Here is a 24,420-nt window from a genome sequence, read left to right as displayed (position 1 = left end):
ATTCGTGTGTGGGTTTTTTGAGACTCCCCTGACGGTCAGCCGATTCGTACTTGTAATTTTTTTCTATCTATAGCCAATCAGATGTCTCCTCAATTCTAAGCCAATCACATGAGCGCGCCCCCACGAGGGTAGGATTTATTGCGTTCATGACACTTCATATACGCATTTTGCGTATTCAGCTTGCTAAACAGAGGGCGGAGCTTCAGGTGATTATGCAGAGCTGCGTGTCTCCATCAGACTCAGCAGCTGATCTGATCTCTCTCTCGCGTCCGGTTATACTTCACTCGCGTTTATGTCCATAGCGATCTGAACCAGCTCTCCTGATCGGCCTTTATAGAGAGCACCGATAAAACTATTAAGAGTGAATATCGGCCGATAATGACCGGCGGGGCTCCCTCCGTTGGCTTAGAATGAAGGAGACATCTGATTGGCTATAGATAGAAAAAATTACAAGTACGAATCGGGTGACCGTCAGGGGAGTCTCAAAAAACCCACACACGAATGCACAGCGATCCGTGCACAGAAAGCGGTTTGTGTTTGCCGGTGCAGAGGTTTTAAACGGAAAACAAATATGTGTGGAACTTTTTTCTGTGTTTGGATTTTATTTACATGTATATGAAACGGAACACATTTGTGTGTGCATTGAAAAACACAAGTGTGGATCCGGAAATACAAGTGTGAATCCTTTTGCGGATCATGAAATACAAGTGTGAATCCTTCTGTGTGCATGTGTGTATTATGAGACTGTTCTGAGCCCATACTCCTCTGTCTTCATCTTCAGTCAAAGTATGAGACTGAAGTTCCCACCTAGGGTCAAAATAATGCGCTGTGATGAGCAGTCGACACATTGGATGCGATCCGAATTATCTAACGCAGCCCCTCGTCCTCCACAATGTTAAGCTGTAGCCACCCATTTAGCTCTCGCTGTGGTTGTCCAGGCGTCTCCCTGGCAAACGTTCAAGCGTGGTCTGCCGCAAGCGAGCGGCAGGAGCATCAGCTCAGCTGTGAGCTTGGCTTGCTGTTTAAAACACCTTTTTTTGTATCCATATCTCCCACCATCCAACTAACAACAACAACAACATCAAGCCTTTGTGCTCTGAAACTACGGGGCGGGCCAAATACACATGCGTTAAATCGCACGGTAAAATAATTAGTGGCGTTAAAAAAAGATTGCGTGAACACGTTATTAACGCGTTCCCTTGACAGCCCTAAATATCACACTTCATGGATTTCAGTCACATTGATATAGGTTAAAAGATCAGAGACATGCAAAGAGGCTTTGACATAAACAACATGAAAAACTAATTCAATCATTTAATCAATCGTTCAATGAAAAAAGTATTTCACTATATAAGTCAGAGAGGGAACCAAATACTATATATAATCAAATATACTTTCTACTACTAACCTTAATAATACTAAATTGACTGCTAATTAAAAGTTAAAAGAGCTAAGAAATGGCTCAAAGAAATGAAAACATCTGCTTTTATTTTTGGAAATCTGACAAAAAAAACTCACATTTATACATATGCTAAACATCGATTTGATGCGACAATGTCATATCTATGACTATTGAAGAAGATACAAATCGTGTGCGAGAACAAATAATGAGTTATAGATTTGTTTACTTACCTATTATCTCGGTAGGATTCTTCTCGATGAAGTGTTCACAGATACTGATGAAAGATGTAGTAGTCTCTTTCGAAGGGGATTCTCCATGGCTAAAACAAAACAGAATGACACTCGTGTTAGCACAATAGCACTACATAAACAACAACTCACAATTAGTGTAACGCATGACAGGGAATTTACTCGTACCCTCTACACTGAAGCTTCACATATTTGATGCCTTCTTTTTCAATGTCGTTGCGGTCATAAAAACGCGTAGTGTTCGTCAAATCCACAAGCAAACCCATTTTCACCTAGAGAGAATAACACTCATTAGTTGTGTTGTTGTTTTTTTTACTTTAAAATGTCACTTAGAAATCAAGTCTTCACAGAGTTACTTACTTTTAGACTTTTTAAAAAGTTGGACAGCATGCCCGGGTGAAATCTGTTCTCCTCTGGGACTTGGTCATCGTATCTGGGACCCAACATCGTTTTCATTGGCAGGAATTTACCTATGGATGGAACATAAAGAATAATAAACATTATTGTATGGCTCTTGAAAACAAAGGCATACAACACAATAAAGAAGGAATACAAATAAGCTCATGAATTAGAGTAGAAATGATAAGAAAGCCTTTCAATAAAGACAGTGTTTCCCATACATTGATTTATTTGTGGGGGGCCGCCACAATTAAATATCGTCCGCGACAAATTGAAGATAATTATTATATTTATTTTGGTGGTCTAATGGATAGTGAGGTGGGCTGATGATCGGAAGGTTGCGAGTTCAAATCCCGCCTGGAACACCACTACTAGTGTGCCCTTGAGTAAGGCACTTAGCCCTCAGTTACTCCAGGGAGAATGTCCCTGTAATTGGTCATTATAAGTCGCTTTGGAATAAGGCGTCTGCTAAATGCCTGAATTGTAAATTATATTTTCGGGAGAATAAACCCCACAGATCCTCAACTCTGGTGTGTCTCACTCATTAACAACGCAACAAGAACGTTGTCTACAGTAGCCATGAACTCGCATGTATTTTCTTATTAGAGGGGGGAGTGGATGTGTGGGACACCAGAATAGGTTAAGGGGCCTTTGGCTTTTCTTGCCGGGGGGGATTAGGGGGGGTGCCCCTACAAATGGAATCAAATTCTGTGAGAAACACTGAAAGATAAGTCTTCAAAACGAATTTACAAGAATATATTGATATAGCAAACAGGAGTCGCACAAGGAATTAACCAGTGTTTCTCCATAAAACTCTCTGTACAATTTCTCAATAAAACTATCTGTACTCTGAATAGGAAACCTGATGAGTTGGCTCAGCTAAAACGTAATGTTTCTTTACAGGGAGGTTTTATCCTTAATATAAGTAGTGAATTACGCAAACACACAGTCTGAAAAACTGTAAACACTTGTCAAAAGTTAACATGAAAACCACACTTCATCATACTAAATAACATCTGATAAAAACAGCAGGTGAAGTGTCAAACCAAGGTTGAATTAAGTTCTGTTATCGTGTTGAATTAAGGATGGAATCGTACTTGCTTGCAAAGCTAAGGGTGGTTCATATCAAATAAAATATTGGACCCATCCCTGTATTAAATAGCCGATATAATAACACAGATATGGCTGAAATTGTCACTAACAGTAGCTGTGATTTATAATGTCACATCTCTCTAGACTACTACTTTGATACAACGCAAACTTGGAGCACAGATTAGTCTGGCAATGTGCTATTCAAGTAGACATGTTGTTAAACATGGCTTTTATAGATACGGACCACAACACAGCTTCATGTGCAGCCATGCTATAGCCACAGTTTGTTTTGACACGTGACAAGGAAGCTAGCCAACTCAGTAGCACTTTTCTGACAGTTGGGAATAAATGATCCAAACACATCCCAACAACAGCTTTATGTTGCTAATTCAATAAGCGGTTTTTAACTTAAAAGCACTAATTTCTGCTAGGAGTTGCCAGAAAGTTAGCCACAGCTGCCAAATTAGCCAAACAATGCGCGCCTGAATACAGTGTCGTACAAAACTACATTTACAAATGTTGCTATTTAAGGTGTTCTCGCCACAAATGACACATATATCTTCAATTAAAGAAAGCCTGAGCTCTATTCGTTTATTAAGGTTATTTAGTCAGTTCGGCATCCAATTTCACAACAGCCATGGCTACGTTTAAATATAATAGTATGATGTCGGGCTGCACTGGTGGCCATCGTCACAATGTTGTGATGCTAGCCATTCAATGTATGACTGAAACTGAACATCAACAGCCAAGTACTGGTTGATATAAAAGGACGTTTGGGAAATTAAAAAGCACATCATAACGCATCAGAAACACATGATAAACCAGCATATTGCGTAGCTCGTAGCAATAGCACTCCGTACATTAAGCAGATTAATTTAATGTCATGTTATTTTTCACTCACCTGCCACAGGTTGTCCTCTTCTGGGACAATTCCGCCATCGAGGAGGGGGTCCGGTGTGTGACATGATGAGGAGAGGTTATGGTACAGTTATAATAAATAAAACCTCGTATTACTAGTTGGCTTGTGGCTCAAAGCTCCCGCTCTCAGTAGGCGCTGATCCCCGGCTGTCCTTCACCCGAGCACCGCGGACTCGAGGCCCTTCAGCTACTAATTCAGGAGAATCATCCGACAACTGTGTGCCCGGTCAACTTCATGACGGGCCGGAGGGTAATTACACCAAACATAGGTTGTATCGACTCAAGGCTGGTTAAGCATTCCAAAAACTATGTTAGGTTTTTTGTCTGTTTCCCTGAAATCCAGATAGTTAGCAAATAGCTAGCATAACATCACTTCAGTGCATCCAACGAGCTAGCTAGCTTGAGCTAAACTAGCTAGCATTCTACGTCTTCTTCTTCTTCTCTCGAAACATTGGCGGGTCGTAAACAATGTAAAGGTCTATATCGCCACCCACTGTAGAGTAGACATGATGTTTCAAGACTGTGCATCATCATGTGACCAAATCACCACTCGTGGAAGTATAAAACCATGTTTAAACCATTTAAAATTATAATCAGCCTTGTGCATTTCTGGTAGTTTTCACCCCAATTCATTCTGTTCCCAGTATCCCCTTCACCGTCCTGCCTCTCTGACCATATCACTGACGTTTCTCACTCTGTTTCAAAAACATACACACAAGGAATTTGGTGCATACATAAACACAGTCAAGGAAGATAAATTGTAGGGAAATAACCATCAAATAAAACAGTGATAACAAACAAAAAAGTGCTTAAAAACTCGTAGAGAAGGAAGAAAGTAGAACATTTTACTGTGAATTGTAAAGTTTAAGGAAAAAATAACCAAAGTACCTCAAAAGTGTAGTTAAGTACAGCATTTACCAGCAGAACAATACAAATTGTTTTACACAAATACCAAGACAGCATGTAGACCACAACATGTATGTAATTTCTTTAATATTAAATAGCTTACGAATAGTACATGTCATTGTTACGTTTACATTTTAAAATGGTAGAGTAAAACAAGGAGTGAGTAATAGCTTTCCAGTGTACAGTAAGTTGTTTACTTTTTTATAATAAATGCAGATATCACTGATAAAAAACAGGAAACATAAGACAATATTATTATAATACATAGCTAATATTATGACTTTTACACCAACATATAGTTTTCACCATTTATATATATTCTCAGCATGCTCACCACAACATGTATGTAATTTCTTTAATATTAAATAGCTTACGAATAGTACATGTCATTGTTACGTTTACATTTTAAAATGGTAGAGTAAAACAAGGAGTGAGTAATAGCTTTCCAGTGTACAGTAAGTTGTTTACTTTTTTATAATAAATGCAGATATCATTGATAAAAAACAGGAAACATAAGACAATATTATTATAATACATAGCTAATATTATGACTTTTACACCAACATATAGTTTTCACCGTTTATATATATTCTCAGCATGCTATCATTACACAAACAGATATTTGTATGTAATTTCAGCTTCATAAGATGGCCCCAATTGTATTGCAATATAGAAATAAAAACGACCTAAAATGAATGTGTTCTTAATATTTAGTACTGATTGCAAATACTAAATTTAAAAAATGCATTCCTTTCATTAACTTTGCATCAAATCAGACCAGAAACTGTTGCCAGATAAATATACCTTTATTGTCATACACATATCTATGTACTCAATAAAGCATCTTCTACACAAGTTGTTTAGCTTTATATATCACATGTTTGTATCGGTAATTACATTACTTGTTAGACGCTTTTATCCCAGGCGACTTACATACTCAATACTGTGGGCAATCCCCCACAGGAGCAATTTGGGGTGAAGTGTCTCCGGGACACAACGACATGCTGACTGCAGAGGGGTTTGAACCTGTGAGCCCCTGATCCCAACACCAAGGCTCTATCCACTGCGCCACACGCCTCCTAATGCAACAAACACTCTAGTATTTCGCAAGAATCTTCTTCTTCTGGAGATTATTCTTGACTCTTGGAATGTTATTACAGTTTCCATTTCCCTCACCTGCACTGGTTTTGTTCAAACATGTCCAAAGTGACATAGACCATCACAGGTGTTTTTCTATCTGGCTGTCTCACTGGAGAATGTTTATTTTGTTTATTAGGCCTCTTGCCCGGATTTTCCGCAGAAGACTGACTCCGATAAGGGCTGCAGGGGCTGTTCTCAGGAAGAAGCGGTTCTATTGAGTCATTAGGAGAGGAGCGAAGCTGCATCTTTGCAGGTTTGAGCCGCTCTTCAGGGTCTGTTTCTGGTGCTGATGCCATGTCTGGGTCAATGTATTCGTCTGTCTGGTAAAAGGCTGGGTTTGGATTTAAACCTGAACCTAGTGGAGATGTCGACGTTTTCTGACTTTCCTCCGTGTAAACCCTGTCACAGACGCTCTCAGAGGGATTGTTGAATTGCCAAATGGATCCCGTTCCCTATGTATATGACACACACAGAAAGATGATTGTCCAGGAGGTAAAACATTTGTGGTTTAAGAATTATGACATGGATCTGTCCATCTAAAACCTTCTGAGAAATATGAAATTCTCATCAATGTTTTCTTGCTGGAATTCTCTTTTTCATTATTAACAAAAGACAACATACAAACAGAACGGAAACAAAACAATGTGTGCCTATAACTTTACATACATACAGTATAAATACATTTGATATTCATGCTGGGAAATACCATTTAAAACAGGGCTGCAACTCACCAGACATAAATATATATTTTTCTTTTGTTGAATTTGAAAAAATAAATAGTGAAATCATCAGCATTCTCTATCTTTTTAGTACTTATTTAAAAGTATCTAAAGGGGCTAAAGCTCAGTTGGTCATGGCTAAAAAACACCCCAGTTTATTAAATCATTTTCATGACTACCCTCTTAAAGCAACAGCCTTTCATGTGTTTTTCCCAGACTGCAAATACATTAATATGGAATGTACTCCCTACCACAGATACTCTAATAATGTTGTATTTCACCTCTTCACGTGGTGGCCACAACGCCAAAGAACTGCAGCCAGGGTTCGGTACCGGCTTCTCCCTGAATTTCTTCCATCTAAAAATCAGATCAGAACACCATTTTTCAAGATTTTGTGGTCAGAAATGTGAAGATTATTCCTTGTATGGCAGCAAAATGTACTACATTTTATTACTGATGATAAGTAAATGTCCTTGCTTCAGTCTCTAAACTAAAAATCAATCCGATTCACAACAAAAGTGACCATAAAAGATTGAAACTTACGAAATAGCACAGCCTAATCCAAGAGATAACACAAGAATTATAACGACGCCTCCACAGACAACGAGTGTTGTGATGAACCACCGACCTACAGAACAAAAGAATACATTTATTTAGGAGTTTGTTGTTTGTTGATTATGCTAGCTTCTATCTGAAACATGCAAAATGTAAGAGGACCTTGCCATTACGTGCACTCGATACACTTTTCAAGATTGAGAGCACTAAGCGCCGCTAATTTCCTTTTCTATACTTTTCTTAAAGGATATATTTTGACCCAAATGGTCTTTTCGTTAACCTAACCAAGTAGTTATGTCACCTACCCTAAAACAAGTTATTTTGTTATCGTTTACAATGTGAAGCACATGTTTAAATCTTACATTTACAAAGTGCAAGTAGGTGCAGTTGAACATGTTGCCCTGTCTGAACCATTTGAGTGGCAGTGATAGTAACTGATGAGGACCATTCAATGGGCTGAAAACATTCAGAATAGACCATTTCTATTCATGCCTATACCTTTCTCTTGGTTTTCTGCTATTGTGCTCATAGAAACAGGGTCAAATGTATATACATGTGTGTCTGAGCTCTTACAGAGTACTCACCAAATCTTTTAGTTTTAAAGAACATTTCAGTGCTTTTGGTAGTTCCAGTAGCAGCCGTGGCCTTGACATAGAATACGTACTGGGTGTCTGGAAGCAGATCTTCCAAAGAGATGGCCTGCTCTGTGCCAATTACAGTCACATCTGGAAGAAGACCATGACAAAAATGCTATAAAGATAAGTGGGAAAATATAATTTCAACAGATTTGCAAACTTTAAATGAGCCTGAGTTGGACTCACTGAGCCACAGCTCCAGACGGTCCAGTTTACGGTAGAAGACGATGTATTTGACAACGTCACCACTGCATTCCTCCTGGGACTTCACATCCCAGCTCACCAGAGCATTTTTGGCATTAGTCTTATTAATGTGGATAGTGACATTTCCTGGACCTGTCGGGAACACATTTTCAAAAACAGTCTGGTAAAACATGGGGAAAAATACTTATATATAATCAGAAAAAAATTAATCAGAATGACATACCCCCCACTCTGGAGCAGATCTGAAGGGCTTGTGTGCCATGACCGGTCTTATCAACAAAGAGGGGAGTAACTGTAACATTGTATGGCTTCTTATCCAGGAGACCTGTAAGGAAGTAAAACATCTCTGAAAATAAAATACATATGCAAAGGGAAAGTGGTTGTTAAATCATAATATAGCCATTGATTTAATCCTCTCTCTCGGCCAGTCAGGTGGTTCCCCATTGTGTTGACAACTAAAATGACGTGCTGTTTCTCCATTTGGGTTCTGACTGTCAAACTCTTGGTGTTTTCAGTGCTACGTCTGTATAAACTTAAAAAGTTTAATGTTGAACGGTGGACAGTTCTCAACCTAAAAGGTTGCCATCTTGGTTATGTAGCAGAATATAAAAGAACACCAAAAAGGTGGTTGTATGCTGGTGTATTTTCATCTCACGTGAAACAGGAGGATACACAAGTAGCTAAAGGTCAAACCCATACATTTTCATTTACTTCAATACATTTGTTCAGTAGGGATACCTTTTAGCAGGCGACACTCGCAGTGTAATTCATATCTTAAACTGCACTGTAACTTTTATCCATGTATTTTGTCTTTTAATGTTTATTTTATTAGCTTTTCTTTTTTAATTTTAAGGTGGGGTAGGTAAGTTTCAGAAACCGGCTCGAGATACACTTTTTGTTATATTCCATGGAATGCTCTTAACATCCCGATAGCAATGAATATCTGAAGTGCTTTGACAAAAAATCCATAAAAAAATGTCATCTGTAGAAGCCGTAATACTGTAAAAAGTACAACGAGATAAGTTTGTGCCCCCATGGAAGGCTGACAGGCAGGTAGGCCATCCAATCAAAAAAGTACAACCAATCCGTTTAGCCGGGCCGGCTAAAAGAATATAAAAATATTTTCAAATTCTAGTGAACTCGAGCCGATTTCTCAAATGTACCTACCCCACCTTTAATGTCTTTCATTTTTTGTAAAGCACTTTGAATTGCCTTGTGTTGAAAAGTGCTATATAAATAAACTTGCCTTGCCTAGCCTTGTAATGCTATGTCCGTTTAAAATGTGCAATTAAAAAGAAGCAGAAGTAGAAGAAGAAGAAACAGTCAAATGTAGCAATCTGTATTTTCACGCAAGAACAGAGTTCCAATTGAGACAGCACTACTCTGTTGAAATGTACCGCACCTCACAATTAAGTACATTGAACTGAAAATAATACATGAAAGTGTTCTACCAAATTGAGACGCAGCAATGGATTGGGATCCTCTACTGTTGATTTTCTCTTAGTGCTGCCATTAATAGCCTTTAGGTTACACTTTAAAGATAGCACCAGAAGATGACAGAAAATAAAAGAAGCAAAACAGCCCCTTTAACAAACAATAATAATGTTTTGCCTGTAGTGTCTGTCCTTTAAGAGAAAGAAGCAGGAAAGCAACAGAAAAGACTCTAGCATATCTAATTTCTATGAGAGACACGTCAAAGATCTTGAACTAATGGAAAATGCATCACAGAGAAGCTTCTATCATTACGTATGACGATGCCAATGAATCTATTATTTTCCGCACTCAGAAGATGAAAGATAAAACATAAATTGCTCTGATGACTGACATGTTAAGTCACAGCCCACAGTGGATCAGACCGGTTTTGATGGTGAGTCATACTCCATCAGTAACACTGTAATATTAAACCACACAAAGTTTTTATCCAACATCCATCAACCATTTAATGCTCGTTCCATGACCTACCAGACAGAGTGGCATTTGTGTAATTGGTCTCCTTCCAATTGTATTGATTTCCATCGTGGGTCCAGTCAATCATGTAACCACTGACAGGCTGGATAGGGGCTTTCCAGGTGACCAGAATAACGCCTTCAAGGGCTGAGGTCTGGATGTCGGTAACTTGAGGGAGGCCTGCCAAGTGAGATCAAGTGAAAGGAAGCTCAATATGATCCATTAATTCTGGTTACCCATTAAAAGAGCAAAAATCAATAGCATTACAACTCACTTTCTCCAATTGCTGGGACATGAACTGCGTTAACAACAAGCAGGGCTTCATTATGGAACATGTTGAGGTTTATTCTGTGTGCATCTTGGTTCACTTCAACATCACAGCCTGATTCGCCACATAACGTTTCCGTATAGTTTCCTCTCATCATGGCTTCCTTGTAAGGAGTCGGTTCAATAGTGTAGGTAAATGTGCCTCGGCATGTTGCAGGAATCTCCTGTAGACAGATCAGAGCTCTTTTATTTAATAAGTTATGTAAGGAGTATGTGGGGGAATGAAAGGCTGAAAAGCTGAATTATGAGTTTGAAAGTGTAAAAACGTGCAATCTAATGAGAGGCGTCCTTACCTTCCACATGGCATGAACTTTTCTAACTCCATTTTTCTGCGGTTCAGCTACCTTTCTCCACAGACGCAGCCTGACACGATTCTCTGTAAAGAGTATAAAATATAAACAATATCACTCGAATACACTAACAGAAATATGGCAATTCAGCAATATTTGTTAACTAAGTTGTATTTAACCTTATGTTGTTTCCACTAACTGACACAAAAATAACATAACAGACTTTGCAAGAAAAAAAAACTACTTTCATTAAGTTGAATGTGTTTAATTGAAATGTATAACATCTGGTTTCCTAATGTGCTGCCAATAAAAAACCAAAATGGTTTCTAAATCCTGACTTAACTGTGACATGTGCAGTACCAGTCTGTAATAATCCTTCAAGATGTGGTCATCTAATCCTCTGGGCCTTTTTTAAATGTTGTGTAAAGGATGTTGATGGAGTACAAAGACAATGGGTTGACAACTTTGCAAACAGTCTAACTTGGATAAAGTTAAAGTGTAAGTAACAGCTTTGTTGAAAAGTCAAAAAGGGTTTGAAATGAACTGCTGTTCACACTTGGAACCGAATCAAGCAAAATAGCCTTGAGCTAATGGCAACTACTGCCAACAATTATGTTTTTTTTTATGTTTTCCAAGGATCTACCAGGAACTTGTGATGCAACATAATACATAGAAGCTATCAATCCTCAACTGGATAGTACGTCACCGAGCTGAAATCAGTTCTCAGGAGTCATTTTAACGAGTTGATTCTATTAAACTGTGTCTCATACACATACTTAAAGGGGCCTTATTATACTTATTTCAGGTACATATTTTTATTTTGTGCCTCTACTTTGACATGTTTACATGCTTTCATTTTTAAAATGCTCTTTATTTTTCTCATACTGCCACCTCGTTTCACCCTCTGTCTGAAACCAGAGCCCAGTCTGCTCTGATAGCATTTGATATTATGGTAATCCAAAATACAAACTTTAAGGATGTTTGTGCATATGTGATTCAATAGCCTGTTTAAATCAGATGTGGTGTTGATGCCAGCTGTTTGGACATTGCTCTTACTGTTCAGTTCGGTCAGAACTGTCTTCTCCTGGCTCCAGTCGCTCCAGGGAGCAGGCTCCAGTAAAGCGCAGCGGACTGAAACTGTGTAGTGACTGCAGGACTCCACTTGTTCAATGGTCATATTCCCATGTTCTTCTACTTTTAGAGCCTTATTGAGCTTCGTCTGGGGAAACAACTGATTTCAGTTAGAGACATTCCTCTGAATTCTTGGGAAATCACAGAAGGTCCACAGTTTAAATAAGATACTTCTACACAGGGAGACATTTTTCTCTTATCGCTATTGGTCTTTTATTGAAAGTATGGAAGAGAAGGGCAAACAGAATGTACCTCAGTTAGCCATGGGGGAATAACATAAAAACAGTTTTTCTACTTTTTAGCAACTTTTATTTCCATCGAAAACTGCCATTGACAGTCAAGGCAATTAAACCAGGATGTATTTGATAAAGCAGTCGGATACACCAGTCAGATATCAAATGACATGAACAAAGGAATCAAATCAACGTGAATTTGAATGTTATTTTACTGATGGGATCGCTATTATGCACTTGATATGACTTATTTAGGTTATACGCTGGTATATGTTAACTAGACTGAAGGCTGTTTATGGTTTGCCTTTTTTCTCCTAACATGAGGGAGTTAGTGAATTCTATGGTTATTTTGAATGCTGCATGTAGGCGATCAGAGAGGGACTTACCTCGTTGTATTTGACTTCACATCGACACTTTTGTTTAATGAGTTCCCGCTTCCACTCAACCAACAGATGATCAGCAAAGCTGGTTACATTCAAGTGGGGAGGGATCATTTTCCCTGTGGGAATGGCATTAAGACAGCAAATAAAAATGCAGAAACACACAACATTGGATGACAAATATAGCAAATTATTTCCTAAGGAATGTACTTTATGGTACTTACGTATGTGCGCTGGCTTAAATTCACGAGTGTCTGAATCAACTTCCCAATTAGCAGTTTTAGCTCTCACGGTAATAATGATGACCGGCAACATACTTTTTATAACTCCTTCGACCATACATGTTGTTTCACGTGTTTTGCAGATCTCTCTCTGGGCAGAGGAGCTGAAAAAAACACAGGTTTCACATGAAGGACCAAAGTCAATGAAAACGCTTTTTTCATTAGGTTCTTACACTAAAGAAAGAAAATATGTCACCCACTGCAGTACTGTGTAGTTTACATCCAATTTAGGATCAATCCGATGATCCCATTTGCATGTGAACAGGGCTGGTTGACCTTCCGTTGTCTGATTTAATTGATGCAAGATGCATGATATGTTACAGGGTTTTGCTGTGGAAAAAGGCAAGTCAGAAATGTCCTATATTTCATGTTATTGCAGGTATCTGCCTTTTCAACTATTCTGATATAAAATGCTTCTTACAATACGTGTTGATGGTGGTGCCTCCGATCACTTGCTGAGAATCTGTACTGTGGCACTGCACCGTGGCACTTTGGTGTGTGAAGTTCCTCAGGGACAAGACTGTGTGTGAGGAGTTCAAACGTGATGTGTCCAGTGTCCAGTAGATTTTGCCATGGCCACATGTCAGACAAGTTATATTGATATCGGATCCCACTTCGATGTAATTATTTTTAGGGACAACGTCGCACTTTTTCTCATCCTTGCCTGCAAAAGATGATTATGACATTTAAGAAATACACGTATTTACCTGTCTGAAAAGAAAGGGGAATATCAATAGACCAGACGAACTGCAGCATGTGAAAACACAATTTTTGTGTTTTTCATGATTTTGGGAAATCATGAAAAACATTCCTTTTGCAGTAGCGACAGGAAGATTTCCTTTTGCATTATTTAGACATTAGACTTTAAAATAACATTTGATTAGTGTAAAACATTGAGTATTTTTATTATTTTCAGATGGGGTAATAGATTTGTAGACACTTAAAGCAATTAATATTGTATATTTTAACCATAACTGTGTAAATTAAGAATAATTAGTACTATATTATTGAATAACTTACAAAATGTCTCTGTCACAAGTTAGATTTGTGGTTATTTAAAATAATATATTATTGAATAACAGTGATCACCCAGGAAATAAAATATAAATTAAGTTATGGAGCAAGAAGTTAATATTAGGGTTAGGGTTGAGTTAGATTATTAATTATATTATTAATTTATGACGCATTTAGTAACCCACAAACTCATCACACATTTGTTATGAAACCAAAACAAAACGCATTTCCTATAAATCCTGGCCGGGACAGTTAGGTGCTCTGTATTTTTACTATCATGCTTTAACTTTGATAATAAATATCAAATATAGGAGGTTTACTTACCCTTACAAATGGACGGGTTTACAGCCAGGATAAACAGAGCTAAGAATAAATGCATTTCTTTTATAACTAGAAATAAAGACTTTTAAAGATGTGATATATCCAGGTGCATAAGATCAAATAAATAAAATCGCTTTAACTATGTCTGATAAGACCAACTGTACACTACACTGCACCGCATTTTCAAACTAACTCTGTATATTAAATGTCAACTAACAGGAACTGAAGCACACCCTGAAATGAACGGGAGTTATTACTCAACTGGAAACACAGAGAGCTAAGAGGAAGTGAGCTACTTCGTCCACAGCCTCTGTTACTTTAATAAATCCTGTCTGTTTATTCCCGGAGCAACGCAGAATAACGCGAACACAAAACACACCTCTCCACTTCAAATGCACTGCTATGACTCAGCCATTAATCATCAGAGACTTTCGATATCAGCGCCTGCTAATTGACTGACGTGTTTTAGGCTACCCTATCTAGAGAGAATCTAATGGGTTTACATTAGCGAAAGTGTAGATAAAAGATTCCAACACTTTGCTTGAACTTTACTTGAGTATTTTCATATAATGATACTTCCTCATCTTTTGGAGAAATAATGTACTTTTACTCAACTACATGTATTTTGAAAGTTTGTTACATTTTGTAAGGCTAGTTACTTGACAGATTCAGATTGTTAATGTAATATATTAAACACATACATCATATTTTTTAACTGCTTCAAATGACAAAAAGCTCCACCTTTCTCTCCTGCAACATTAAATTGATGAACATCAATTGTACAAAAAGATAATTATAGTCCAGTGATATGATAAATATTTTTTGGAAAATGGCAATTTGTTATAATGAGTCACTTTAGATTTTTTATTCCTAACTTGTAAGACTTTGAATGCAGAACTTTTGGTTGTAATGGAGTAGACAATAATATAATACATTATATAACAGGCGGGAATTAGATAAGAGTGAATTACTGTACTACTTTTCTGTGCAAACAGCTCCACCTAGTGCTCAGTGTGTATAGAACTCACAAAGTGTTTACAAGACGAGAAAAACAAATGTCTTATCCATTCCCCAGCACGCACACATATCGTCTCCCAAACCACAGCAATGCTTGACCATAATACTATTATGTTTGGTTTATTATTAGAAGAAAACACGATTGTTACCTTCTGTACTGCCGGTGATATTCCTCAATCCTTCTTATTTTTATTCTTACATTGTTTTTCCTATTCAATATTTATTTATGATATGGTCAATGCAAGTTTTATTGTACTCCGTTTATATATTACATTTTATTTATTTTTTTAATTTACAGACATTTTTTAATCAGGTGTAACCCGGAAGTAAAATCCCAAGCGTCGGTAGCTGAGTTCTCTGGCACGACCGTTATACTAAAGAAAGCACTGAACAGAAATCAAACAGGTTTAAAATAAATATAGTAGAGATTTTGAGAAGGAGTTCAGGGTTAGGGTTAAGGTATGCTATGTAGCATACAGGGCAGTATTTAGATTTTTAAAAAGGACATGAATTATATTAAGAATTTTGTTTAACACCGTAGGCTACTGATCCACACTCCAGAAGGTGGCGGTAAATGCACCTAAAAGCTGTTTGCCAACCGCCATAAAATAATAGCAGAAGAAGAAGTGTTTCCGGGGTACTTTTATAACTTTTACTCATAACACACCGTGCTGTCACCGGGAGATCTGACCTGTCCCCGGTGCTTCTCTCATGTCCACCGCGGTGTTAGTAGCCGCTGTTGTCGGCGGCGGGGTCCTGCTCCTCATGCGCCGCCTGTTCCCCCGGCAACAGAAAGCCTTGAAGCTGCTCCGATATTCCGCCGACACTATGCAGGGAAAGACGGTCATCGTGACCGGGGCTAACTGCGGGATTGGGAAGGCCCTGGCCGGGGAGCTGCTGAAGCTCCGGGCCCGGGTCATCATCGCCTGTCGTGACCTGCGGGGAGCCGAGGAGGCGGCGAAGGACATCCGGAAACAAGCGGGACCGGAGCAGGGAGAGGTGGTCATCAAACACCTGGACCTCGCCTCTCTCACATCAGTCCGGAGGTTTTGTGAGGAAATTAAAGAGGTTAGTTGAGCTGATGCATGGAGAAGTGACACACAGTTTCTCCAGCTTAATGTATAGTTTGTTTACTAGATAAAGTTGAGCTTTTTAAATGACTGATTTCTAGTTTATTCCAGCTATTGTAAAGCCTATACAAAAAAGGGCATAACAAGCACTTTAGCTTCAGAGAAACTGTCCATGGTGCTGAATTTCTGTATTGACTAGGGCTGTCAGTCGATTAAAATATTTAATCGCGATTAATCGCATGATTGTCCATAGTTAATCGCGATTAATCGCAAATTAATCGCACATTTTCTATCTGTTCTAAATGTACCTTAGAGGAATATTTTTCAAGTTTGTAATACTCTTATCAACATATGAGTGGACAAATATGCGTTATGCTAATGTTTATTATCATTTGAACAATGACAAATATTCTCATGAATATTAAACACAACAACCTGGAACCTCTCTCATTCTGTGTGTGTGTGTGTGTGTGTGTGTGTGTGTGTGTGTGTGTGTGTGTGTGTGTGTGTGTGTGTGTGTGTGTGTGTGTGTGTGTGTGTGTGTGTGTGTGTGTGTGTGTGTGTGTGTGTGTGTGTGTGTGTGTGTGTGTGTGTGTGTGTGTGTGTGTGTGTGTGTGTGTGTGTGTGTGTGTGTGTGTGTGTGTGTGTGTGTGTGTGTGTGTGTGTGTGTGATGTGCAACTCAAGGCATATGCTCGAACGGGAGCTGCCTGGACGCTGCGATCATGTTGCTGCAATCATGAGTGTGCTGACTTCTCCTACAATGTCCCACTGTCTGGCTTCCTGCATCAAGTGCTCGGTGCAGTTGTGGCGAAATGTCGCTCCTCTGTTTTCATTTAAACGGCTCCTTATATCCGTTAGCGCAGCTAGCTAGCACCAGATGCTAACAACAACAAGCACGTAAGGTCTCTCTCTCGCTCGCTCGGGCCACATTACACACACCCTCCCGGTCCTCCCGATGGCCAGTCGGTGCCTGCCGGTGAGCTTGGAAGTGTGGTCTGCCACAAGCGGGCGGCAGGAGCGGGGCTGTCAGCAGATGGTATTTTAAACTCGATGCGGTCTGAAACTACGGGGCGGCCGAGGAAAAAAAATACACATGCGTTAATCGCGTTAAAATAATTAGTGGCGTTAATGTTTTTTTTGCGTTAACGCGTTATTAACGCGTTAACTTGACAGCCCTAGTATTGACCTTCAACCTAACACACATTAGCTTGATCACCTATTATTAGATTATAAATAAATGACCCAGAAGGGCAGCATAAACACTGTTGCAACAATAAACACAAACAATCCTAACAGACATTTCCCTTGTTTTCCTTTCCCATTCAATGCCCACGCCACCCACTGACCATATGTTTTTAAGAAGAGACTCAACTCTCAATATATTCATTATTACTCTAAAAAGCTTTAGATTTAACAATGAAACATTCTAAATAGCTTAATTTGTATGTAAAGGTATTTTTTTATCTTTGATTGGATTAAGTCAAACTTAAATTATTTGTTTTTCTCTGACCCTTTAGGAGGAATCCAAGGTTGACGTTCTCATCAACAATGCCGGACTCTACCAGTGTCCCTACACAAAGACCGAGGATGATTTTGAGATGCAGCTCGGTGTGAATCACCTCGGCCCCGTCCTCCTCACCCACCTCCTGCTGGACCTCCTGAAGTCTTCGGCCCCCAGCCGCATCGTTGTTGTTTCCTCAAAGCTTTACAAGTACGGCCACATCAACTTTGACGACCTGAACAGTGAGAATAACTACAATAAAGCTTTCTGCTACAGTCAGAGCAAGTTGGCCAACCTGCTGTTCACTCTGGAGCTGGCTCGTCAGCTGGAGGGCACGGGGGTCACAGTCAACGCTCTCACCCCCGGCATCGTGAGGACCAGACTGGGAAGACACGTTCAAATCCCTTTCCTTGCAAAGCCGCTTTTCTACCTCGCCTCGCTGATCTTCTTCAAGAGTCCATTGGAGGGAGCCCAAACCCCTCTCTATCTGGCCTGCTCCCCCGAGGTGGAGGGAGTGTCGGGGAAGTGTTTCGCTAACTGTGCGGAGGAGGAGCTGATGGCCAAGGCTACAGATGAGCAGGCAGCCAAGAAACTGTGGGACATAAGCAGGAGGATGGTCGGGCTCGCTGACTGAGCAGAGTCCCGTACTGCGGACAAAATACTTATCTCAAACGGACGCTGCTGTGCAGGAGACGGCTTGTGCTAAGACTGATTGCCACCTTGAGGATTTAATCAATAATGGAATGATATGTCGTGCCAATGAAGTGTGTAAATGTGTGCAGTGTAGTGGGTAAAACAGAGACTGGATAAAGTTTCAATTAAAAGAAAACGTGATGGTTCAAACCAGGATGCATCGCCCCCTTATTTCTTCCACCTGCTCCACGATTACTTCCCCTGCCTGAAGTAAAATCTGTGTTCACCTAGAGCAGTGGTTCTCAAAGTGTGGTCCGTGAGCGCCCCCTAGTGGTCCGTGAGTATATTGGTAACATTTCACATTTTAAATTAATTAATTAATTCAAGTTTTCCGCACTCTCGCGGGAATATCTCCGCAATGGAGCGAGCTTAATTTTCATTTTGATTGCATGATATAGCCCAGCGCAAAACCTTCGTCACACATGTTGCCACTTGTTTGTACCATTTTCAGGCGATTTGTAATCTGTTCTAGAAAAACGATGTGTTTTTGGATATTTGTGGAGTTAGGTGGTCCGCGAGTGTTTTTGTATTTGTTAAGTGGTCCTTGGTATGAAAACGTTTGAGAAACACTGACCTAGAGAAATGTAGCTATGGAAATGTTTTTCACACCACATTTATCGCATAAGCAGAAAGCCGTTGCCCTGTTACTTAGGTGCATGTAGGCTACAAGTACATCCACAGGAAGTTGTGACATTATGGATTTCTCGAAATATAGGAAAAAGGCTAAGAGGGCACACATGGCGCTTCACAGTCGTAGATGTGTAAAAGTGCAAAGCAAACATCGAAAATATTTCTAATGTTAAATAGTGAGCTGTAAGAGCAAACGAGATCAATCTTGGTTATTGAAAATCCAGAATACACACACACACACACACACGATGGAACTCATCTCCTCTGCATCCATCAGAGCCACGCTGAGTTGTCACATTATTGCCTGCGCTGTGCAAAGTCTAAGAATAGCTTATCCATCCGGTTCAGTTATTGTACTTGATTGCTACATTTGTGCATAGTTTAGCATGTGTTACAAAGGAGGAGGTGGGGGGCAGCTGTTAATCTAGTCTCCCTCTGTTGAGGTGTTTGAAGTGTAAATGCTTTCTGCTGCGTCCGGGGGAGACTAACAATCAGGCTGAGGTGCAGATCGGCGAGATGATGCAGCACCGCGGCTCCCTCCTGTGGAAACATTCAATCTCACCTCTGCAGGAGAGAGAGGAAGGAAATGTTGCAATCAATTCAATATGAAATTCAAATGAGAATAAATGAAAACAGATAATAATATTTGTGTTGTACTATGTGTCTTTTGATCCTTTCAAATCAACTTTATTTAATTGTATAGCACCTTCCATACAAACATGCAGCTCACATTTCTTCACATAGAAAAAAGGAAAATCCAAACTTGCAAAACTGAAAAAAATGTGGTTTCAACTAAAAGCCAGATTCAGCATAGATCTTTTTTGATTTTACAAAATCTGCCCGTTATTGTCATGGTAGTCTGAAAATAGTGAAAATTAGAATTTATGAACTGTTCCGAAATTATTTGAATACTTGCTTGAAAATATTTAATTTTAAATAGATCATCTGTTGATGGATTAATCCTCTGAGAAAGACAATCATGGGACACCTCGGTATGGCTGAAACGGATTCATCTTAATTGTCGATTTCTTTCTGATTGACCTTTCAATTAATCAACTAAATGCTTTGGTGAAAAATATATTTTACAATCCAAGCTCCAGGGTTCCTAATGTCTTGCTGGGTTTAACAAACATATCTATTCAGTTTAAAATAGATAAAGAGAGAAACAAATAGATAGTTGACTATATTGCAATATATTAACCTTAAAGTAGATTAATCAGCAGGTCTCTGGTACAGTTTGACATTTCCAAACTTCGTTTTTTTTTGTTTTACAATATAAATAATCTTATTTTTCTGCCCACATCGTCTTTATTTAATATACCAGCATGACACTGGTTGGTATCATCAGTATATAAGTATTATTAGCTCTGTAGCTGTGTTTAATTTCACAAAAACTCAGTGCATAACAAACATGTCTTTGTAGTATTTTCTTGACGACACAAATAACCTTCCTTTCTGTTTGGAGTTTATTGTTCTTGGCAGAAATCTGTCTCAACAAACCTATCTTTAGATTTACAATTGGTGATGAAGCAGGGCTTTGCAATGACTCAGCATGCAGCGCCACATGGCTGCAGCATCGTGAGTGATGAAGGGTCTCCCTCCTCCCACTTCAACCACTCAACTTCTGCATCAGCGGGCATGTAATTATCTCCAAGACAGCGATAGATCATACGCAACTGGACTTTAAAGGATATTTAAAGTCCCCACACGGCATCGCCTGAACATTAAAGGAAGGCTTGGGAGCGTGTATGTATAATGTGTGCTTTATTAGGCCAACAAAACAACCAAAAATATATAAACATGCATTGCCGTCAAAGGAACAGGGTTACAGTGGCTTGAGGGGGTGTGGGCATCCAAATCTGAGGTAGAATGGGGGCAGGACCTCTCTGTGGGATATAGAAGAGCAAAAATGTAAAAAATACTAACTGCTAAAACAGATCTCAAAACGTTCCATCAATACAATTAGCACACCCACCGATACTGTCAAATTCAATGAACAGAAGAAAAACGAAATGTATGTTTCTCATTTAAGTGATTAATTGACTTTTGTCATCTCCCTTTGTTCAACATTCACATTTAAATCCTCACAGGGCCAACACTGTCCATTACAAATAATGACTGGATTGATGTGCACTTTATACGGGCGTCACATCTAAATTATAACTCCACTCTCAGTGTTCGACAGTTTTATCATTTATATACAAGTTCCAGGTTTATTTAAGATTTGAATTGTTATCCGATTGTTTTAGATGTATTTCTTGCCAACAGCGACATACAAAATATATCACTGAATTTGTAGATATTAGTTTATATTTATACATTTGTCATTTAAATACATACACACATTCTTATAAATTGTAAGGGGCCTTTCAGCTTGAGACCCTCGCCTCCTTTTTGCCCCACATCCAACTATCATCGTGACTTTCTCGTAGTGTAAACTGTTGCCACTCACTGCCGTGCGTTCAAAGCTCTTCAGTGATCAGCAACAGATACATGTTCATGATGCTGAGTGATTCCCCTGGCTGCTATTCAAACCATTTTCTACCACATGGCGGTGCTAACAGAAGGTGTAGCGGGACGCACCAGGGCGTCGTCTGATGAAAGAATAAACCTGATTGTTCAGTCCTTCAGTTCAGAAGTGTCCCATAGAGCTGCGCCTTGGTCAGACTGTCTTTCCTGGAAAGTCCTAGGGAGCCAAATGTTTGGTTGTAGGGAGGCGGAGGAGGTGGGCCTGCCGGTGGTGACCCGCTGCCCTGTGCAGGCAGGGTGTGCATCTCCACCTGGTAGTGCTGCAGCTCTGTGGCCATCTCCAGGGTCCTCTGGTTCAGGGACTCGGTGGAGCTGTTGGGGCTGGGGTCCACATAGTCTGCGCTCTGGCCGCCCGCTGCCACGTTCCCATCCCTGTCCTTGGAGCTCCCTGAGTGGTAGAGGCTGTGCTCCGACCCCTGGCTGTCCTCCGCCCTGTACAGGTGGGCTTGGCTCGGCCCCGGGCTGCACTCTGGGCTGGGGATGGCAGCTGCCCACACAGGGTCCATGCCCTCTTGAGGGTAAAAGTCACCCCCCTCCTGGAAGCTGCTGTAGAGCGGGCCGAGGCGGATCTTAGACGGCCTGACGGAGAAGTGCTGCTCTGAGAAGCTGTAGGGTGACGCCCGGCCTGGGCTGCGGTAGCTTTGGGCGCTCAGGTCCTCTACGCTCAGCTGTCTCCATCGCCCAATCAGCTCCTCTTCCTCGGGGGCCAATGTGCTGCCACGTCGACTGTCTCCGTAGGCGACGCTCGGGGACGAAGAGGGCGGCAGCGGCTCGTAGGGCTCGCTGAAGCAGGAGGACATGGTGCGGCTGTAGACGGGCGAGCTGCCGTTCTGGTGGTGGCTCAGCTCCGCCTGCTGGAAGGGGTGAGTGCTGGAGAAGCCCCTCGGACTGTCCCTCTCCCAGGAAGAGTCACTCTTTCTCTCGTAGTCCCCTGCATCCCTCCACTCCATGAAGAGGGAGTGGTGTCTGGGGGAGGACGCTGCGCTGCTGGGCGGCCCGTTGCCTTTGTCTTCAGAGCCCCCCCCGCTGAAGCTGGAGTAGGAGCTGGAGCCTGCCCTCAGCGGGGCGGGGAACTTAGCGAAGTGCTCCTGGGAGAAGCCAGCCCTCAGACCCACTGAGCCCTCCTCCGGGTTGCTGTCGGTGGAGATTTGGGGCCCGTAGAGCAGCGCCCTCTCACCGTGGACGTCCATGCTGGGCCTCCTCTCGCGCTGCCGGTCTTCAGGGCAGTACAGCGCCGTGTCGCTGCTGTACAGGTCCGACTTGTAGGCCGCGCGGAGCCTGAGCCGCTCGCCGGGGCCCAAACTCTCCAAAACGAAAGTGTGTTCCTGAGTCTGGGGGCTGGGGGAGCGGGAGGCCTGGCTGCTGCTGCAGGCCTCGTCCGGCTTCTCGAGCACCTTGGCGATCAGAGAGGCCGCGACGGAGTCAGAGTAGGTGCGGCAGAGCGGAGACTCCTCCAGGTGCATGGTGAGGCGCTCCTGGAAGTCAGCCGGCAGCTAGAAGGGTCAGAGAAAAGAGAAAAGCCTGATGTAAATGATTCTGTCCCGACAGGTGGAGCTGTACTGAGATCACATCTGCTTTTCTATTTTAGTTGATTTACTTTACTACATGTATCCGACTGTTACTGTTATTCTAGTGTCAAGTTAGGTTTCATACCTGTTACCTGTTTTCTTGTCTTATATTTGTTAAGGTTGCAAATAAAGCAGCTGTGATGCAAGAACTGATGCAGACTATCTGACAATTGTATGGTATTATTGTATCATATTGTACAGTATAGTATTCTAGGCACTGCTGTTTTTAGTATACTGTATATGTATAACACTGTTGTTTTTTATCTCCCTATGTTGTTGTAATTTATGAGCAGTCTCAGGCACAATGTTCTCCTTTGGGATTATTTAAGTCATTTCTCAATTTATTAGATTGATTAGGAGGGTTTTTACATACTACAACATTTAAAGGCTTCATAACGATTATAGAATATTCCAAGCACCTTATTCTATTTAATAGTTTCATGTCACACTTAGTGAGAAGTCTATTGATGTGATCTAAATAGAAAATAGTGTATGAAAGCAGCGTATGTTATAATAATAAACTCTGCAAGGTTTTTCTTCTTCACCACAGACATGATTGCATTTGGATCTTATTTAAAAATGCACATCGAACACAATCAGACGTCCCTATTTTGATTTATTTCGACCTGATTGAATTGATCAAAGTCTCCAGTTGATGAATAAAAAAACCACAAAGACGGTATTTCACAATATATTCCCCATGCCTTGCTTCTTTTCATTTTCCCTCAACAGTAAGTACTCTGTTCTGCCTGGTTTCTTTGTTGCTGCCTTTGTTGTTCTGTAATTGCTTTTGTATTTTCATTGTAGTAAAAGCTGGTGCAACAAAACACTGTTTCATTTAGCCTCCATCCTTTGGGCTGTGAGTGCTTTTTACAAAATGGTGCCTATAAAATGTCATGTTAGCCAGTGCACTCTGTTTCATTTCATGATGTATTCACATTGGTTAGATGGGAGAAGAGTCACATTGTGGCCGTACATTCTGAAGCTTAAAGGAGAAATAGTGGTAAGCGTATTAAAGGGTAATGCTCCATGCCACAAATGTTTCATAATCCATTATAACCTGGCAAAAGATCAAAGTAGGATTGAAACCTTGTGATCTTTAAACCATTTTCGTGAATTTCTGACACTAAATACTTTGCCATGGCTTAACTTTTGTCTGTGGATGAGTCTGACAGTTTAATCTAGGAACTTCTTTTTGGGATCGATCCAAATCTCTCATTGTAATTGGGCCTAAACTGCAGCGTACTTTCTGAATTAAAGGTCAACTAT

General features: G+C 40.4%; 4 protein-coding genes across 10 annotated transcripts in view; 1 reads left to right on the top strand and 3 right to left on the bottom strand.

Moving 5' to 3' along the window:
• rngtt (RNA guanylyltransferase and 5'-phosphatase) overlaps window positions 1-4,592 on the bottom strand; it is a 138,987-nt gene extending 134,395 nt beyond the window's left edge. The window contains exons 1-4 of the mRNA XM_034076258.2: window positions 4,043-4,592; window positions 2,011-2,120; window positions 1,819-1,922; window positions 1,633-1,721 (exon numbers count right to left, since the gene is read on the bottom strand). Coding sequence (XP_033932149.1) covers window positions 1,633-1,721; window positions 1,819-1,922; window positions 2,011-2,120; window positions 4,043-4,106 — 367 coding nt within the window. The 5' untranslated portion in view covers window positions 4,107-4,592. The remainder of the gene's footprint in view (window positions 1-1,632; window positions 1,722-1,818; window positions 1,923-2,010; window positions 2,121-4,042) is intronic.
• Window positions 4,593-5,035: 443 nt separating this feature from the next.
• On the bottom strand, window positions 5,036-14,418 carry LOC117439965 (interleukin-31 receptor subunit alpha-like). The gene is made up of 15 exons (XM_034076124.2): window positions 14,146-14,418; window positions 13,229-13,471; window positions 13,008-13,137; window positions 12,751-12,911; window positions 12,533-12,645; window positions 11,839-12,001; window positions 10,786-10,868; window positions 10,440-10,656; window positions 10,181-10,345; window positions 8,442-8,543; window positions 8,201-8,350; window positions 7,964-8,104; window positions 7,368-7,452; window positions 7,106-7,181; window positions 5,036-6,557 (listed from the first exon to the last, which is right to left on the bottom strand). Exons 1-15 carry the CDS (start codon window positions 14,198-14,200, stop codon window positions 6,138-6,140), a joined length of 2,304 nt encoding a protein of 767 aa, XP_033932015.1. The 5' UTR covers window positions 14,201-14,418; the 3' UTR covers window positions 5,036-6,137.
• Window positions 14,419-15,777: 1,359 nt separating this feature from the next.
• Window positions 15,778-19,248, top strand: rdh14b (retinol dehydrogenase 14b). The gene is made up of 2 exons (XM_034076126.2): window positions 15,778-16,227; window positions 17,748-19,248. The coding sequence occupies exons 1-2, from the start codon at window positions 15,871-15,873 to the stop codon at window positions 18,363-18,365; spliced, it is 975 nt and encodes a 324-aa protein (XP_033932017.1). The 5' UTR covers window positions 15,778-15,870; the 3' UTR covers window positions 18,366-19,248.
• A 1,553-nt stretch (window positions 19,249-20,801) lies between these two features.
• The window catches only part of LOC117440316 (brain-enriched guanylate kinase-associated protein), a 49,181-nt gene continuing 45,562 nt past the window's right edge, over window positions 20,802-24,420 (bottom strand). For all 7 annotated transcript variants that reach the window (XM_034076625.2, XM_071202008.1, XM_034076623.1 and 4 more), the window contains one exon: window positions 20,802-23,076. In XM_034076625.2, coding sequence (XP_033932516.1) covers window positions 21,682-23,076 — 1,395 coding nt within the window. In that variant the 3' untranslated portion in view covers window positions 20,802-21,681. The remainder of the gene's footprint in view (window positions 23,077-24,420) is intronic.

The sequence above is a fragment of the Pseudochaenichthys georgianus genome, chromosome 24, assembly GCF_902827115.2.
Source record: "Pseudochaenichthys georgianus chromosome 24, fPseGeo1.2, whole genome shotgun sequence".
Taxonomy (NCBI): Eukaryota; Metazoa; Chordata; class Actinopteri; order Perciformes; family Channichthyidae; genus Pseudochaenichthys; species Pseudochaenichthys georgianus.
The sequence above is the reverse complement of the archived record's forward strand: the minus strand, read 5'-3'. Positions and strand labels throughout refer to the sequence as shown.